This window comes from Cryptomeria japonica, chromosome 10 (genome assembly GCF_030272615.1).
Source record: "Cryptomeria japonica chromosome 10, Sugi_1.0, whole genome shotgun sequence".
In the NCBI taxonomy this organism is placed as follows: Eukaryota; Viridiplantae; Streptophyta; class Pinopsida; order Cupressales; family Cupressaceae; genus Cryptomeria; species Cryptomeria japonica.
In genome coordinates this window covers 193217521-193237779 of record NC_081414.1, presented here as the reverse complement: position 1 = coordinate 193237779, position 20259 = coordinate 193217521, and the positions used below count along the sequence as shown (strand labels likewise).

General features: G+C 40.1%; 1 protein-coding gene across 1 annotated transcript; it reads left to right on the top strand.

The window, feature by feature from the left end:
- The first annotated feature begins 16631 nt into the window (after positions 1-16631).
- On the top strand, positions 16632-19269 carry LOC131079173 (probable 2-oxoglutarate-dependent dioxygenase AOP1). The gene is made up of 2 exons (XM_058017080.2): positions 16632-17011; positions 18672-19269. The coding sequence occupies exons 1-2, from the start codon at positions 16632-16634 to the stop codon at positions 19267-19269; spliced, it is 978 nt and encodes a 325-aa protein (XP_057873063.1).
- The last annotated feature ends 990 nt before the right edge of the window (positions 19270-20259 follow it).

The window sequence follows — 20259 nt, the reverse complement described above, 5'->3', positions numbered from 1 at the left end:
AGCAGAAGACTGGGACAGGGGCGCTGGGCGCCCTGGTCCCTGGGATAGAGGCGCTGGGCACCCTGGTCCTCTGGACAGACAGCTTTCAGACAGCTTCCCGATAGTGTTTTAGAGTGCAGAACGACAGTTTCCGATGCAGTTTTCAGGACAGTGGCGCCCGCGCCCCCGTCCCGCACATTTTCAGTCTGATTTTGACTCCGGGTACACGTCTGCATTCTTATTTCATCCTTGTATTTACAGCTTTCCATTGTTTAAGTTCAATTCTATAATCTTGTTGTTAGCTCATACTTGCATTTTAGGGTTAGGAATTGAACTTGCATAATCTTACCTTTCAATTACAACAAAGGAATAGAAACCCTAATAGGTAGCCCATGGCTCTCTCTTTCACAAAAAGAAGTAGCCAATTGTGCGATACCTCTAGGCTCTTTCGTATTCCGTAGTGTGTGACAAGAGGTAGGATTAGGGCATGATAACCTAGTCTCGCTTTTTCCCCCACACATTTTGGTGAACCCGACGTGAATCTATCATTGCTTCTTCTTGCATTGCATCTATTAGATCTAGATCTAGATTTAGTGTGTTTTCATTTTCATTAAAAAAAAAAAAGAGTGTGTTTCTTTGCATTGTGTGTTTAAATTTCATGCACTTTTTATTTCAAAATGTCAGACTTTTATTTGCAAAATGTTCATGCTTATGATGATTATTATGAGTATAGCCAAGATGAATTAGATGAAGCTTTAGATGAGTTTTTGAACCCTAAAGATGCCAAACCTTCATTTTACCAAAAACTCATAAACCTTGTTACTATGCCATTTCGTTGTGATGAGAAAGATAAGTTGAATGAGTCCTCTCAAGGGTGCATTCCTATCAACTCTTCCACTAAATCTTGTAACATGGTTGTTTTCAATAATCCCCTCTATGAGGAGATGTCTCCTTTTGAATCAAAAGATAAACCTTTTAATAGATATGATCATGCTTTGTTGGATGATGCTCTTGATGACTTTGTGGCTTTATCGAAATCTTTAAACAAGAACAAGACTTCTAAATTGGTTAACATGATAAACTTGAATGAGCATAAAAGGCCTCTCTTTGAAGTCCAAGGAGCTTATCCTTCTCCCACCTTTCAAAGTCCTAAAACACCTCTCCTTACTGTCCAAGGAGGGTATGATCATGATTCCTTTTGTACTCCGAATAAACCAATCATCACTGTGCAAGGAAGAAAACCTGTAAGTCCTTATAGTTATGCCAAGCAAATAACTAGAGAGAGTTATCATGCAGTTGCCCATACTTATCATACCAGAAATAATAGGCAACCTAGTCCTCCTCCTGTTATCCCAGTTTCCCTTCCGAATCCTCAATCGATTCTTCCACAAGCTCCCCGTATTTCACAAGTTCTTAGTAAGGAATATGATCTCATAGAACAACTTAAAGCTACCCCTGCTAAGATATCCCTTTGGGATTTGATTCAAACTTCTTCCGCTCATCATGGAATGTTACAAGATGTCTTGAAAGATTTGAATGTTCCTCCACCGAATACATCTAGTAATATAGCATCTTTGGTTAACTCTGTGATGAATCCTAAAGCTCAAATTGTGTTTACCCAAGATGAGTTGCCTACTAGTGAAATCCAACATCAATATGATCCCTTGATGATTGTGGTTATCATGAAAGACACTACTATAAGGCGAACACTAGTAGATAATGGCTCCGGTCTTAATGTGTGTAGCATTAATCTTTTGCATAAGATGAATGTGGATACATCCTTAATTGAACCGGATTCTCGTCCTATTCGAGGCTTTGATAATGTGGCTAAAACTTCATTAGGTACTATCACCTTACCCATCACAGTGGGGCCTGTTACTTTGCCTACACCTATCCATGTTATGTCGGGAAATCTAACGTAGAACTTGCTACTGGGGAGACCTTGGATTCACAGTATGCAAGCTGTCCCTTCTACATTGCATAGACAAGTTAAATTTATTTATAACAATAAGTCATATACCTTGATAGGTGATACTAATTTTCAAGCTTGTTTGCAAACATCTACTTCCAAGGGGGGTTCTTCTAAACCGTCCTCATCTAGTGATGACTCTTTAAATAAGATACCTATCGGTGAATCCTCACTCTCCGATGATCAAAATTCTTTGGATGAGTTTGGAGCTCTTGGAGAAGATTCTTCTCGACTTGAAACTACACATAAGAAGGATTTTGATCCTGGGAAGATCCTCGAAGAAGACGATTGGGGATCTCTTGATTTTAATCCCACCTTTGTAGGTGAATATAAGGTTCCTTCTAGAGAACTTAAAGTTGAAAAGAGGGAAGAAGCTAAAAATCAATCAATCTTACCCGAACCTATGAGTAATAATTTTGTGGCCGCTTCTCAAACTTCTTCTCCTCACACCTCTAATTATGAAGAGTTTGATTCTTTGTCTTATGAAAAACCACCTTCTCTTCCTGAAATGGCTGATCGTTATGGTCGTGGTTTTCGCATTTTTGCTAAGCATGGGTATCATGGAAATGGTTGCGGTGCTCATGAACAAGGGATAAAAGTTCCTCTAGAGACTAATTTTCACAGTTATGCCTTTGGACTTGGCTATAATCCCTGCAAGCACACTAAAGCTTCTAAAAGACCATGCATTAGTGTTAATGTTATTTCTACCTCTCTATCAATGCAACACCCCGAGTACATTGATGGGGATCCTTCGTGTGCTTGTGCTTTTGACGTTTTCCCTACCGATGACGCTTTAGCTGAATTTTTAGGAGCATATGACACTCTTCCTCGTTATCATCACAATAGGGGACTCCCTTACTGTTTGAACACTAAAGCCTACTTTGGAAAAGAGATGGATAATGATGAGATTGTGAAAGAATTCCCTCAGCTAAAGGATACTCCTCAACAAAGCAATCTTCTCATAAGTGACACCACTAGTGTTAAGATGGATCTTTGCAATGAAGAGAAAGTTATTAAAATTGGAAAATGTTTGGAGAGAGAGGAACAAAAACAATATGAAGATTTATTGCATGAATTCCCCGAGATCTTTGCTTGGACATACTCTGACATGCCTGGTATCGATCCTAAGATTGTTACTCATAACATTGTCTTAGTTCCTGATGCTAAGCCCGTGAAACAAAAGATTCAAAAAATGAATCCTAAGGTAGCTTTGCTTGTTAAGGCTGAGATTGAAAAGTTATTGGAGGCTAGATTTATCCGCCCTATTGACTATTCCCCATGGATTTCAAATATTGTCGCTGTGGCTAAACCAGATAACAAAATAAGAATGTGTACCGACTTTCGGGATCTAAATAAGGCTTCTTTAAAAGATGATTTTCCTCTTCCAAACATTGACATGATAGTTGATTCTACGGCAGGACATGCCTTGTTATCCTTCATGGATGGTTTTTCAGGATACAATCAAATTTTTATTAACCCTCAAGATCAATTCAAAACCGCTTTCACTACTCCTTGGGGTACGTTTTGTTGGATAATGATGCCTTTTGGACTTAAAAATGCCAGTGCAACTTATCAACGAGCGATGACCCTTATCTTTCATGATTATATGCATAAGATTTTAGAGGATTATGTTGATGACATTTTAGCCAAATCCTTTCTTCGCATGGATCATATTAAAATCCTTCGTCAAATCTTTGAAAGGATTCGTAAATATCACATGTGCTTGAATCCCCGAAAATGTGTTTTTGGTGTGGATAGTGGAAAACTATTAGGATTCATAGTTTCGCATCATGGGATTGAGGTGGACACTAAGAAAATAGATGCTATCGTCAACATGCCACCTCCTAGAAATGTGTCTCAACTTAAAAGCTTACAAGGAAAGATTCAAGCTATTCGTAGGTTTGTATCTCAACTTGCGGATCGTACTTTTCCTTTCACTCAACTTCTCAAAAAGAATATCACTTTTCAATGGAATGAGGATTGTCAGCAAGCATTTGAAGATTTAAGAATGTATTTAACCAATCCTCCTATCCTTCGACCGGCTGAACCTTCTAAACCCTTCCTTCTTTATACGGCTGCATCCTCTCATGCTCTTGCAGCATTATTGGCACAACATGATAAAGATGGTAAAGAATGTCCGGTTTATTACATAAGTCGTACCTTACTCGATTATGAGACCCGATATTCTGCGATAGAAAGACAATGCTTGGCCTTGGTGTTTGCGACTCAGAAATTGAGACATTATCTCTTAAACTCAGAAGTCCACGTCATGGTAAAGTTTGATCCGTTGAAGCATCTTTTCTCTAAAACTGATTTATCAGGACGCCTAGCTAAGTGGGTTATGATGTTAACTGAATTTGACCTTAAATTTGTTTCACAAAGAGCAATTAAAGGGCAAGCGTTGACCGATCACCTAGCTGAGGCCCCTTCACCTTTCTCCTTCCCTAACCCTGAGTCTTTTCCTGACGACTTCATTCTTTCTATAGAGAAAGATGAAACTTGGGAGTTATACTTTGATGGCTCTAAGTGTCGTACGGGATCGGGGGCAGGTGTTGTTCTGATTTCTCCTACAAAGAAACCCATTCCCTTATCCTATCGTCTAAATTTCCTGTGTACCAATAACATTGCTGAGTATGAGGCTCTTATAGCGGGAATAAAAGCAGCCTTAGCTTTGAACATAAAACACATACATATCTATGGAGATTCGCAATTGATTATAAGACAAGTAACAGGAATATATCAAGCAAAACAAGACAAATTATCACAATATAAAGATCTTGCCATCTCTTTATTACAAAAATTTGATTCTTATACCATGGAACCTGTTCCTCGAAAAGATAGTCGACATGCGGATGCAATGGCATGTGTGGCTTCTCTTGTATCTTTAGAGGACCCTGTGGTTGATCTTAAATTTGTTATTCACAACCTTATTTCTCCAGCTATTGTAGACGATCCTACTCTGGTAACATGTTGTGACTTTATAGACTCAGATGAATGGTACTTGCATATCGTAAGATATTTGACCGATGGTACCTTTCCTGATTCTGCTAATAGAAACACTAGGGCTAGAATCCGCAAGTTGTCTGCTAGATATATCATTCTTTCTAATGTCCTTTACCGAAGGGGTTATGATGGTCTTCTCCTTCGCTGTCTTAACAAATCAGAAATCCTCGTTGCTCTTGAAGAGGCGCATTCAGGTGCTTGTGGGGGGCATTTTGGAGGCAAATCCTTGGTTCATAGATTGCTTCGTATGGGATACTATTGGAAAACTATGCAGAAGGATTCTTTTTCATTTGTTAAGAAATGTCATCAATGTCAACAACATAATAATCTGATTCATGCTCCTGCCCAAGAACTCCGTTCTCAAGTAGCTTCTTGGCCTTTTTCCACATGGGGTTTGGATCTTATTGGTAAAATCTCTCCTCCTTCATCTCAAGGACACACCTTCATTATAACCGCAATAGATTACTTTACAAAGTGGGTAGAAGCTATTCCCCTTCGCTCTACCACTGCTGAAGTGATTTGTCAATTTCTTCTAGAAAACATCATTTCTCGATTCGGGATACCTTCTACTATAATCTCAAATAATGGGACATCATTTAAGAACAAGGACGTGAAGAAATTCCTCGAAAAGTATCATATCAAACATCAATTTTCTACACCATACTATCCTCAGTCAAATGGTCAAGCCGAATCATCCAATAAGATAATTGAACAAATTCTTCGCAAAACCGTGAATAAGCATGGTAAGGATTGGAGTAATCAGCTAATCTATGCTCTTTGGGCCTACCGAACGAGTGTACGAATTGCTACAGGAACTACTCCTTATAATCTTGTTTATGGTGCTGATGCTATTATGCCTTTAGAGTTAGAGATTCCATCACTTAGGGTTTCTCTCAAAGGTATAGTAGATGATGACTCTTATAGAGAACAACGATTTCAACAGCTTGAGATGCTTGATGAACAACGTATAAATGCTCTTGAGCATATTCAAGCGTATCACAAAACTCTACAACGAAGCTATAATGATAAGGTTATTCAACGTTCCTTCTCAGTAGGTGACTTAGTCCTCTATGAGAATCAGCGCAATGTGAATGCCTTACCTGCAGAAAAGGGAAAATTCAGTCCTAATTGGCTTGGACCATACATCGTTATTGAGGATTATGGATCAGGTGCTTACAAAATAGCGGATGTAGACAGTACGCCTCTTAAAGAACCTATAAATGCTATGCACTTGCGTAGATATTATGCTTAATTCTTCATTCCTTATTTATCTTCTTTTCAGTTCTTCAACATTGGGTAATATGTTAGTATCTCCTAATTAGAGCAAAATAGAATTAAATGTTATGATGTTTAATCTATATTGCTTCGTTCTTGACAAGCGTGTTTCCTTACTTCATGGTTTGTCTTGAATTCATTTATGTAAGTTGTAAAAGATTTACATTTCCATTATGCTAGCATACTATACAGTGTCTTTATGTGTTAAGTAGAATCGTATCATGTTGTGTTTAAGTTCAAAATTAAATCACGTTAGTTATATGATTCTTAGACTTAATGCATATTTCTTCCCTATCATCAATGTAGTACTTGATTAAATATTTAATTAAGTCACACATGTATCAATTTAATCATAGTGCATTGAGAAATCAATCATATGGAAATTAAATTCTGAACATACATGTACATTTACCAAATGTATTAGATTTAATCAAAGCAAAATATACATTGTTTTAAGCATTAAAGATAACACATTTAAGACAAAAGAGAAGCATGTATATATACATATATATATGTGGATCGTATACAAATATAGGTCACTATACATCCAAAATGTGACCTCTCCTACATCATAAAATCATCTCCTATCCCTAGGACTAGTGGCTGGAGAGTGTCGACTGGACGCTCCCTCCTGATCTGGCCGTGAAGGTGGACCCATGGGTGTGTAGCGTGATACAGACCGTGAGTGACTCCGAGAGGAACTCCTACGATCCCTATCCATAAGGATCGCGCGATAGGTGGTAGCCTCGGCCTGAGCTGCTGCTAGATCTCGCCGCGCCTGCTGAAGGTCCTCTGATAGGACTCTCTCTCTCTCCCTCCATATGTCTACCTGAACTCGGAATGGGGAAAACAAGTCCTCATGCCGACCCGCGTTCCCCTGAGGCCTATAGGCAATCTGTGAGGAACTGGGGATCTATGCTATCGTGGAAATGTCTGTCATTGCCTGCTGAATCAGGGAACGCCACTCCTGCACATTATCTGTGGCAGTAGAATAGATTTTTGTATTAGTACCATTCTATATCATCAAAACATTAATAATCAATTTAAACCTACTATACCCGGGTCTCCCTCACGCTAGTAGGGATCATGATACGGTAGCATCTATGATTGGGATCTACTAGGCTCCCCTCGCTCGACTAATCTGTGCACGATGGGTGTAGGCTGGGCGGTACTAGGAACAGGTCTCTGTATCGCCTCATGTTCCCCCTGTTGGGGAATAAGAGGAGGATCCAGAGCTATGGTATCATCCCCTGAATGGTGAGGAGCTGCATCTGACTCCTCCTCATCATCTCTATCCTCATCTGCATCCTCATCCTCATCTGCATCTGACTCCTCCTCATCATCAGTTCTCTCCTCCTCGTCCTCATCTCCATCTGTGTCCTCCTCCTCCTCGGCGTTGGGCTGATCGCCTGTAGGTGGATCAGGATCTCCCGCCTCCTCATGACCCTCTCCCTCCTCTGGCTCCTCTGACCTAGATCCCTGGTCCTCATCTCGGTCTCCATGTCTCCATGGGCCTGGATGGCCTGTCGGGTGATCTGGTGGAAAGATAGGACCTGGATATGATCTCATAAACCATGAGACATACCTGCGCTGTGCTCCAGGCTCTACAGAATAATCAGTGACTACATCCTGATCAGATCCCTCTATATCTGTAGTCTCGATGTCATCTATCGTCGGTCTCACTATTGCTCTAGGTCTGGGAAGGACCCGTGAGTGTCGAGTATAGATGGGCACATCGGTTGGAACACACTGCTCTAGCCCGAACTGCCTTCGTACTCGATCAAAGTAGAAAGGGACTATGATGTGTGAATATCGTCCCTGCAGTAGGTGGTTCCTCTATAAGCATGCTAACTGTCTCTCCATCCCATCCCATCTGTGCATCCGCAGGTAAGGTCTCCACACTGTCACCTCGGCTGTCAGTCTATCAAAAATCACTCTCCAATATAACAAATCTCCAAACCTCCACTCGCTGGTAAGTGGATAAGCAAACACCCTAGGTCGCTCGCTAGCCGTACTCAGCGGAAAGCCAACAGGCCTGGTGCATGTGAAGTGCTCTAAAATCCATACCTGCAGAAGTGTGCATGTCATCAAACTGCAACCCTGTCCAAATACGTACTCCTCAAGGTCGTGATAGAGATGTGCAAGCATACTCCGACCCCAAGCATACACTCTCCTGTGTCTCTCCATCGCTCTGATGCACTATGTGAGACCCCCATGCATGTGCGTGCCTCGCCCATTAGGGCAGACGACTAGTGCTATGATGGCAATCATAAGGCGTCTCAGAAGGGGTACATCCCCTGTAGGATGTAAGAGCCAACTGACCATGATGTGACCTCTCGTCTTGCTCGGTATGACTCTCCCTATGCAATATACCTGCTCCCTCTGATGATCCTCCGCTGACCGATCGGTCGCGTATGTAACAGTCGCTCCTCTGATAGGAAGACGAAGTATACGATACACATCCTCGAGTGTAACCGTCAGCTCCCCTACTGGAAGATGAAATGTGCATGTGTCAGGATCCCATCGTTCCATCAATGCCATCAACATTGCAGGATGGAACCGAATGGCTGGCATGAGGATCACATACCATAATCCTACTATCGACAATGTGTCTCTCTCTGCCTGAGTAAGCCGCGGAATCTGATCTCGCAAACTGCGAAGAATATGTCCTGCTGTATGCTCTCTCATGTACGGAAGGCCCTGCAACACAAAAACATAACCGTAATCAGTACTCGATCATCAAAATCACTCATGCAAATTGTCGAACATCGTATGCCAAGCCCTGTCAAGGACCATGGTGCCCTGTCAGGGACCATGGCGCCTTGGTTGGGACCATGGTGCCTTGTCAGGGACCATGGCGCCCTGAGGGGACCATGGTGCCCTGTCAGGGACCATGGCGCCCTGGGGGGACCAGGGTGCCCCACAGGGACCATGGCGCCCTAGGGGGACCATGGAACCCTGGGTGGGGCCCGGGTCAGCCTTCAGGGCCCGCAAATGATCACAGAAAAGTCAAAATGCAGAAAATCAAAAGTCAAAGTTTAGTCAACTCACCTCGTCCAGTGGCTCGTCGTCAATCACGGCCTGGCACAGGATCTCAACCCTCGTGGGACGCTCCGGTCGTCGTGAAGGCATGATGATGGCTATGTGGGCTCCGCTTCAATGAACAGTACTCAGAATCAACAAAGTGACAAATGCAAATGTCTCTTTCAAGGTATATACGTTCATTCCTTTACTTTTATTTTCAAAACCCTAATTTTCCTCTTTCACTCATTTCATCATAACTTGAGTTTGGGAGATGCGATTTTTGAACCGTTTGTTGCGTAGGAATCGTATTTTCATTCCCCTACTCTTGGGATGTTCCAAAAAGTGCTCTGATGAAGCCTTTTCAGTGAACATCCCTCATCAATACTCTCTTACACAATTTGTCGTAAGTAAACATGCTACCCTATTTCACCTCCCTAATAAGCAAGTCGAAACAGGGGGGGGCATACAGCTACTCACAAATTTCATCACTTTCCTTAGTAAGCATTAGGTGATTTTTGTGATCTAACGTGTGTTTTGTAGGGTGCGGTTCCTAACTGTGTACTGCAGATACCGATGCGGGCTTCGTCCGACAACTTATGGATATATCCTTTTTTCAAATGATGTTTACTTTTCTATACTTTAGCTTGCATATGCACGTAGTACTCATATGACCGCTAAAGTGGGGGCTAAATGTAACATCATAAATTGTACGCACTTGCTAAAGCAGTACAATTTAACACCTAGTTTAGCATCCACCTTGGCGCAGTTGCATTTCCCCTTTAGCACTTAATTAATCAAATTAATTAGGTCTAAAGGTTCTATTTCATCATCTTCCACATCACAAAGTCAGGCCCTTTCATTAAAGCGTGCCCCTTTCATTTTATTCCTCCAATACATCACTTAATCAAAAACCCTAATTAGGCCCTATTCTGAGCTTGGGGGCTTGATTTCGGGGGCCAAAACATCTCGAAATCACCTGTAACTTCGGGATTCTCTCTAAAATCATCATATCTGACGGCATTAAAAATTTGGTGAAAAGTTGTCGGGACCGTGGCGCCCGGAGTGCACACGGTCCCGGACATTTTTCCCGAAATTTTAGGAGCACGATCCAATCATAAAATAAAGCTTAACCCCAAGAAATTGGCGGGATATTCAATCTCTAGGTCGGCCAAAAGATGAAATTGCGACCTAGGGTTTCATACATAAGAGCTCTCTTTCTTCATTTGAAAGGATCGGATTTTTGTTTCCAGGAACCTCATGTGCAGCGAAAGAGCAGATCTTTGAAGACTTCAACATCTTACAACATCCCTCTATCAAGCATTTATCAATTCCATTCATCCATTTAGGGCTTGGAAGACATTGAAGAACAATAGGAGATTACCGACTGAAGATTGGCTTGTACCTCTCCCTTGAGGGTTGGGTATGATTTCATGTTGTTTTCATGTCTTTGCATAAAGCTTCAATATATCCTTCATTCATGCTTTAGATCACTTTGCATCTTGATTTAGAGCATTTACATTATCATTTACAAGCAATTAGGGTTTACTTTCTAGGTTGCTCTAGTTTGCTTTCTTGCATTTTAGGACCTTGCACACACACTAGGTCTGCACACACAATACATTTTACAAAACAACTTGGCTATTCGTGGAGGTGGAAATCACCGAAGCGGGGGTTTGACTAAGGCAAAACCCTATATAGCCGCCCATACCCCCTTTTTCAGATATAAGTGCAAGTTTCGGGACTCGGACGACGCCGCAGGATACAGATCCGGAGAGAACAGGTTGAGACAGCACTCTGTATCAAATTGCAGAGCAGAAGACTGGGACAGGGGCGCTAGGCACCCTGGTCCTGCCAGGACAGGGGCGCTGGGTGCCCTGGTCCCTAGGACAGAGGCGTTGGGCGCCCTGGTCCTCCAGACAGACAGCTTTCAGACAGCTTCCCGACAGTGTTTCAGAGTGCAGAACGACAGTTTCCGGTGCAGTTTTCAGGATAGTGGCGCCCGCGCCCCCGTCCCGCACATTTTCAGTCCGATTTTGACTCCAGGTACACATCTGCATTCTTATTTCATCCTTGTATTTACAGCTTTCCATTGTTTAAGTTCAATTCTGTAATCTTGTTGTTAGCTCATACTTGCATTTTAGGGTTAGGAATTGAACTTGCATAATCTTACCTTTCAATTACAACAAAGGAATAGAAACCCTAATAGGTAGCCCGTGGCTCTCTCTTTCACAAAAAGAAGTAGCCAATTGTGCGATACCTCTAGGCTCTTTCGTATTCCGTAGTGTGTGACAAGAGGTAGGATTAGGGCATGATAACCTAGTCTCGCTTTTTCCCCCACATAGTGATATATGATAATTAAATCAAACTATATTTATAGAACATGTCAACTTTAATCCATGAAGATGCCACTTATCCATCTGGGATACGCAACAAAATTATCTTGGTATTGATGTGTTATGTCTTTAGGAAGTTAAGATTTTTGTATTCATGCTCTCTATTGCATGTCAAGTTATATGGCCAGGTGGCTTGGTTTTTGCTTCCACACATGAGGTGGGTTGTGGACGGGTCATTACTTTTTTAGTGCCATGTTGGAAATATTGTGTCATTGATCATGGGTCTGATTCTACTCAATGGCTTGTGTGGATCCTCATTTCAATTGACAATCATTCTTTTGAAATCATTACTATTTATTCACCCAATGATGCTGTTGAGAGATGAAGGGTTACTACCTTTTTGTTGGACAACTGGTGAATGCGAGACATGATTTTACATGCACAATAAATTGGGCCTTTATGATTTTAATTTTTACCACTGTCAATAGCATGTTGTGTGGCATACATGGAGAAATTTTTGGGAAGGAAATGATAGTCCTTAAATGGCTTGATCGTGCTATGATAACATAGCAATACTTTTTTACCTTTCCATATTTTCAACCTCTATCAGTGATGCCTCTTCTTGAGGTCACCTATTAGATTACTTTCCCATCAATTTTAACATTAATTGACAAGTGGGTCTAGTGCGGTCATCCAAAACCCAGGTTTTTTTAAACATGTCTTTATTGAGTCACAAGCCTATGGTGGCCCACATTCTGAGGGTTTGTAACTTTGAGTTCCGTCCTACTTAGCAATATGGCTAGATTGCCCTGTGGAATCATGTTATCTAACACATGTCTTGATTTCTTTGAATTTATTGTCACCAACTTGCTATGTTCCATCAACAGTCCTATGAGGATACCAGCTCAAATCTCTACCATGCCATAGAAGATTTTACCGCTAATATGTTCTCTCACAACTTGCAAGTTAGGGTGGCACAACTCTACCACTAGAAGTAGATTGTTGATAGCCATGCTACCAAAGGGGCTCAAATAAAATCTAGACTCCATTGGCAAAAGGTGGGGGATTGAGCTTCCAAATAGTTTTTTCTAGCTCTACAAGCTCATCACTCATCATTATGCATTAAAAAATTTAAAGAAGGCCAAACAACGCTCTCTGAGGTACTAGACATTCTTCAAGTGTTTGTCTGCCATTATGAAAAATTCTTCACCACTCAAGAGGACTCCCCTAAGAGAGATAGAGCTCTTCTAGGTTGCTTGCAAGTGGTCCTGGTCAAGCTTTCTGAGGCTCAAAATGCCTTTTGTGAGCAATTTATCACCCTTGATGAGCTAAAAAAAGTTGTCAGTTCCATGGTAGATGTAAAAGTTCCTAGGTGTGATGGTTTCCCTTATGAATTTTATAAATCTCGTTGGCACTATGTGGATTTGCACAAAGTTTACCTAGAGGTGTTTTGAAATCAATCTCTAGGACAATTAATTAATGAGGGTAACATGTAAAAGTTCATACCTAATCCCAACAACCTAGAGGATATTTGCAACTAGAGGGCAATCACCTTGCAGAATGTTTCCTTCAAGATTATTGCAAAGGATTTATCTTTGAAGATTTGTGACATGCTCCCTCAAATCATTTGTCCTGAAAAAAATAGATTTATCAAATCCTGATATATTCTAGACAACATTATTGCTATTTGGGAAGGCATGGAATGGGCTTGTCCTTCTCAATAGAAAGCCTTGTTCCTCAAAATTGACTTTGTCAAAGCTTATGACCGGATAAAATGACCCTTTATTTTAGCTATCTGGGTAGCCTTGGCTCGAGCCCCCACTTCATTCAATCTGGTAAGATGTTTCTTGGTGATGCTTCTTCTTGCACTACCATAAATGGCCAACAATCTCAAGCCTTTGGGCTCCATAGGTAAATTTGCCAAAGTTTCCCTGTGGTCCTCTCTTTGTATGTGCTTGTTGCTAAAGGCTTTGGTTACTTGTTGGTTCATTCCATTTCCATTGGGTGTGTCTAGGGGATTTCCTTGCTTGATTCATCTCATCAGCTTGTTAATGGACATTTTGTACATGATTCTTTTCTTACACTTGTTGAAGATGAGAAAAATGTCAAAGAAGGCCTCGAATATCTAGATACTTTTCGCTCGGCTTTTGGTTCTTCAATTCAATGGCATTAAACCTAGTGTTATAGACAATCTTTTCTTTTAGCTCCTCCTTAACTTTTTTAGTATGGATAGAAGTGGATTAGACATGGTGAAATCTTTCAAAATCTGGGCATTCCTTTTGCCTTCTAGGCTTTACCGGTAAAACTTTGGAATGTGGTCCTTGCCAAGATCAAGAAAAAGCTCTCTTATTGAATCACCAAGCCTCTTTCTCTTGCTGGTAAATTGCTCTAAAATTCTCGTGGCTACTCATGTTTATTATTCGCCTTGCTGGGCTCCTTCTAAAACCTCTTATTTAAAGTTGGAAAAGCTTATGCGGGATTTTCTATGGGCCTCTTTTGAAGACCACATAAGTTTTCATAGAGTTGTTCAGGAGTTTTATTGCCTCCCCCATGACCCTAGCAGTCTTGGGCTCCACTCTACTCAATGGTAAGGTATGGCCCTTTGTGCCAAGTGAATTATTCGTGTCATTTTTGGCAATGAAGCCTAGAAAATTCTTCTCAGACATTATATTTCTTTCTAGTTTCTTGTTCATTGGCCTGCTTGGAAGGGGATTGGTTTTCACACACTCCTGGTTATGAAAGATGTTGTTTACATCAAGGGCACCTTCATGGACAAGAGTATTTGGTATTCCTAAGAAGCTATTAAATTGGCTTTGGTGGGATGGCTTTGGCTTTTGAGATGGTATTTCATTTAACTAGCATAACATCTAATGGTCTCTGCTTATTCAAATTCAGGGGCTTCCTCTGGCTTGGTTTCCTTGGGTTCGTGCCTTGCACTTTCATAAGAATGGCATTCACATCCCCCATGACTTTTTTTCGAGAGTCTTGACGGGTCTTCGTTCTTGGGAGGACATGTAAACCTAGTTTTGGCTCTCAGCTAGATCGAGAGGCGTTTGACATTGTGTTGTTTGCTCTGCCTCTGAATATGCTACACAAAATTGGCATTCCCTCTATGAAGCCTTGGTGGAAAGATTGACATTGGTTGTTAAACACAACCTTTTGTAATTACAAGCCACATTTAGGTTACCACTGGCTTTCTCGTCATCTTCCCAAGGTGCTTGCTTTGAATCTTTGGTAGAATTTATAGTCGCTGTTTTCTATTTGGCAACAATGGTTTCATAATATCTAGTTTGCTGTCATTGAGCCTAAGCTCACCCATTTTTTCTGGTGTATTCTTTTCCAAGGCTTTCCTTTGAGCTCTCGCCTTCAACACATGGTCATTATGGACCCTTGTTGTCCATTTTGTGGTAACGCAAAGTCCTTTAAGCATATATTTTGGTTCTATCATTATGCTCAGAATTTGTGGAATTGGATTCATGAATTTTTTGCCCCTTTCTGCCCGAGCCATTCTTCTGGCATATGGCTCTTTTGGGAGATTGACCTCATTTTCCTTTCAAGTATACCCAAATTTGGCATGCTTTCAAGGTGGAGATCTTGTTTTCTTTGTGGAAAGATACAAATTCTATTTTATTTGGTCACAGTTCTACTTCCATTGATGTGTCACTTTTCACTAAAGTGTGTATTTGCAACAATGTGCTGCTTCATATTCAGGTGCAGGCTAACAAGGTGGTGTTGGAGTTGTCTCTTGTCTCGGAGCTTCTTGAACATTGGGGTGATGCCCCATGCACTGTGGTCCGAGTCCCTCTAGACAACTCTTCCTCCCATGGCTATTCCCTGCCTCGTGGCCATCGATGAGAGCAAAGTTCTTCTATCTGGTGTTCTCAGCCCCCTCAGTCCCAAGATCCCTACCGTTACTCTAGTGGTGTGAGTGGTTCTACTCAACGACACTCTACCTCTCCCTTGCATGGAGGTTTTTTCTCTAGTGGGGCGGGGCTAGATTCTAGTGGTGGTAGGGGATGGATAGCTTTTGGTGGTGGTGGTGGTTGGCCTGATTCTTCAAAAGGCTTTCCTAGACTAGCTCTAGCTATTTCGCTCGTTCGAGATGATGAGGACAAAGAGGAAGGTGAAGCTACTATTGATGAGGGGTGGCCTCTTCCTGACGTCACTTTGGACCCCATTGATGTATGGGAAAAACTGGATGATCAGGTACCCCCTTTGCCACCCTTCGAGATTGCTCTTGCTACTTAAGCAGTTGGTATTTTATGTTTCTCTGCTATCCGGATCTGCCCTTATGACTGTTATTTTGTTTATCTGGTACTCTACTTTTCGGGCTCCACCCATAATTTTGATATAATTCTCAGGGCCCAGCCCATATGACTCTGAGGGGTGACCTTGTGTCTCTCTATCTTTTTTGTGAATATATGTAATATATTTTTAAATTAATTGTGTTGGACTGTTATATTCGTAAAAAAGATGCCAGGAAAAAATCGTAAATTATCAGCATTAAACTAATACTTTCAGTCTTCAGCATAAACTTCAACAAACTAAATCCAATAAAAATTCAGGCCATGGAAACTTGACTGAATATTTGCCAATCAAATTTTTGAAGTTAGTGAAGAAAATCACATCAGATGATTCGTTTTCTAGACAGTAATGAGATTGTTTATTAAGACAGACGCGACTGGGGAGTAGTAAGATATTTTAGAATCTTTATCAGTTGCTTTTAAGCGAACAAAAAATTGATTGATTATTTGAAGTGGGTTAAAAAACTCTATTTTCAGGACACTGATGACATCTCGATTACTACAGAATCGGGTTTGGATGTGGATCGCCGATTCTTAATTGCAATTTGATCTGGATCCTCTCAAATGCTCCAAGAGATACGACAATCCCATTGAAAGACTATTTCTATCCTTACAGAAAGACTTTCTAGTTATCCCCATCTCAGTCTCCATCTCCACCATTGTTGTAGAGTTGTAGAGCATTCTAGCAGTAAATAAAAGATTTTAGGCTCGACTTTTGATTGATTCATTTAAAGCTCAACAATCATGTCTTGTGAGATAAAAGATCTTGAACAAATTCCTGTTATTGATCTTTCCAGTCTGAATCATTGCCTCCATGATGATGACACAGAAAGAGCTTATGCTGAAGTGAGGAGAGCTTGTGAAGATTGGGGCTGTTTTCTGGTTAAGAATCATGGCATCAAGGAAAAACTTATTCACCAGATGGATTCAGTTGCACGACAAATCTTTACACTTCCGAGTGAGACCAAACAAAAACACAGTTCTGAGGGATGGAATATTAGTTACATGGCAGACTTAGCTGGGCTGCCCTTTTACGAGAGTATCGGTGTGCCCGGAGCACCAGATCCTACTGCAATCAAGAAATTTTCAGATCATCTTTGGCCTCAAGGAAACCCACAAATCTGGTACGTGCAAAAGAAATTTGTTATCATTTTCTGTGCAATAGATTATCAAAGTTTTTTCTTGTAAAAATCTGAATAAAGCACTCCAACTGTGGTGCTTGTGTATAAAAAAAGTGAGACTAGTTTTTTTAACAAATAATTATGATTATAACCTTTTTGTGTAAAATCTTATCAAGGAATTTAACAATAGTTTGTTGTTATAGAATTAGGTTGATATAAACAAATATATTCTAAGTTTTGATATTTCAAATCATATCAATAGATGAATTTTAGATTACTGCGATTTCAGATGAATCACCTAAACAAATGTGTTGTTCAAATCTAAAATCCCAAACTTTTTGAATAAAGAGAAACAATTTTAATCATAATATAATGAGGGAAACGATTTCTAGGCTTTGCCAGTAAAACTTTGGAATGTGGTCCTTGCCAGGATCAAGAAAAAGCTCTCTTATTGGTTCACCAAGCCTCTTTCTCTTGCTGGTAAGTTGCTCTAAAATTCTCGTGACTACTCATGTTTATTATTCCTCTTGCTGGGCTCCTTCTAAAACCACTTATTTAAAGTTGGAAACAGTTATGAGGGATTTTCTATGGGCCTCTTTTGAAGACCACAAAAGTTTTGGCAGAGTCGTTTGGGAGTTTTATTGCCTCCCCCATGACCCTAGCAGTCTTGGGCTCCTCTCTACTCAATGGTAAGGTATGGCCCTTTGTGCCAAGTGGATTATTCCTGTCATTTCTGGCAATGAAACCTAGAAAATTCCTCTCAGAAATTACATTTCTTTCTAGTTTCTTGTTCATTGGTCTGTTTGGAAGGGGATTGGTTTTCACACCCTCCTAGTTATGAAAGATGTTGTTCACATCGAGGTCACCTTCATGGCCAAGAGTTATAAGCATTAATAGTTTGGGGAATAATATAAATGAATGTAAGGATTGTGGCTTATAATTATTTTTATAAATACTTATATAAGATTTATAATCCCCCAAATTAGATGTCATAGTTTTTAATTTAGAGTTCAGATTTTAATTTAAAGTTCTCAATAATATAAAGTTACCAAAAATAAGGAAACAAAGAAAGCTTATTCTCGTATTTCTCAAGCTTTATCAGTTGCATAAACATTATTTCCGATTTTTTATTTATAATTCCCAGGTGAAACAGCGAGACAAGGTGAGGCTCTTATTCAAAATGCAAACAAAAATATTTAAGGTTTCAATTTTCAGCGATACAGAAAGTCATTAATGTTTTGCAGAGGTCAAAACGTCCGGCAAAAAATTGAGGACAAAAATTTCGAACCCTAACTGATTCCATGCAAACTATACCCAGAATCGGTCTATTTTCACAGGTGATTTTTAGGGTTTATGTCATTTTTTAAGCCGAGCAGATATTTTTCTCAATTTTTAAACAAGATTTTGCAGAGTTCTACCCGCAATTAATCGGCCAAAGTCGTTGACTGATAGTCAACGATTTTTTGGCCCGACTTTGGGAAAAAATCGGCATTTCTGACGATTCGCGATTATTCACGATTAATCGCGACGCAATGCAGACTTTTGCTTCTTTGAGATTCCAAACAAATCAAAACTTTATGTGTTGTTTGAATCGAACTTTAAACTTTTGTGAAATGGGGTAGAAACTAGAAACAATTTTGATCATAATATGATGATTTTGCAGCAAAGTCATAGAGGATTATACATGTGGGGTTGAGGAGCTTACAATCAATATCATCAAAGCAATTCTGAGGAGCTATGGGGTAAGCAAGTATTATTCCTCATTTCAGTTTGAAGGACACCTTCGTATGAACTACTGTAACTCCTCTCCCAATGAAAAAGGAGGTTGTACAACTCACACAGACCAAAATTGTATTGTGGTAATGTACGAAGATAACATGGGGGGACTTGAGGTTAAAAGCAAGGCAGGGAAGTGGGTAGATGTGAAGCCTCTGGATAACTCTCTTATGGTTTTCATGGGCGATTCATTTACTGCATGGAGTAATGGGAGGATTCACAATGTAACACACAGAGTAGTATTCGAAGGTTATTCCCGTGTGTCAGTGCCATTCTTTTATTTCTTCTCAGACAAGACTCTCATACATGCGCCTCCTGAGTTGGTGGACAATGATCATCCTCGCCTTTATAAACCTTTTGTTTATGCAGACTACAGAGACTACTGGCAGCCCAAAAAGCAGTTGAGAGTAATGAGTCGGCAGAGTTTCTTAGCAGAGAGTGAAGAAACTTTCCTTGAAAACTTTGCAGGCATTTCAAAAGCCTGAATATTGTTAGTGTAACTTCCTGATTTATGGTGAGAGTGCAGTGCACAGTCAGTTTTAGTGTTAACTCCAACTAAGCACTCAGTGTGTTTGTTCTAACACAGTATATTGCTCTGTTGATTACATGCTTCACGTCCAGTCTTCTCTCTTACTTGCGAAGTTTTTGATTGTATGCTGATTTAATGCATAAGCTAACTAAGCAAACTGTGAGTTAAACTCAGTCCGCCTCTTCCATTCCATTCCAATGATTTTTGCATGATCTATGTTCATGCATTGGTTCATAATTTGTATAAAATCATGCTTTGGCATGTAATGTAGAGATACAATGAATTAATATAATTTTATTCTTCAAGCTCTGTTTTTCTTCTATGTTATTTCTGCATGTTTTGTTTTTGTTTCCTAGCTAGATCTGTATTCTGCTATACAGAAAATTTAACAAATATTGTACTGAATGTATGAAAAACACTATGCGTTTGGAGATTGAATGTATGTACCACTTGCATATTTTAATATTTGTTTTTTGAAGCACAATAATGAGACTCATTTAGATTCTACATATGCTAAGAAATGGGAATCACTCATTTAGATTCTACTTATGCTAAGAAATGGGAATCACCAAATACATAATATTAGGTTTAATTGTAGTGAGATATTAGAGGCTTCTAATTAGATTTATGTACAATGTATATCCATGGCGGAACTTGCATCGTCTTTAGTCAATTTCTTGCCAAGTGCTAAGGGAGTTGCAGCTACTGTTTATGTCATCAGTTTTTAAGATTTTCAATAAGCCTAATAGATGTTTGGATTGAAAAATGAATATACGTTATAATTGTTATCTAACTTCCATAACAAGAAAATAATGGATGAGTGGTGTGTGGGTTTCTTAGACTCACCTCTTCTTCATGTCTTTTTTATGCTCCTGGTCTGCTTTGTAGGTTTTTTTTTTGGTTTCTTTTTGTTTCCACCACTCCTTCTGTGTTGATTTAAGATTTT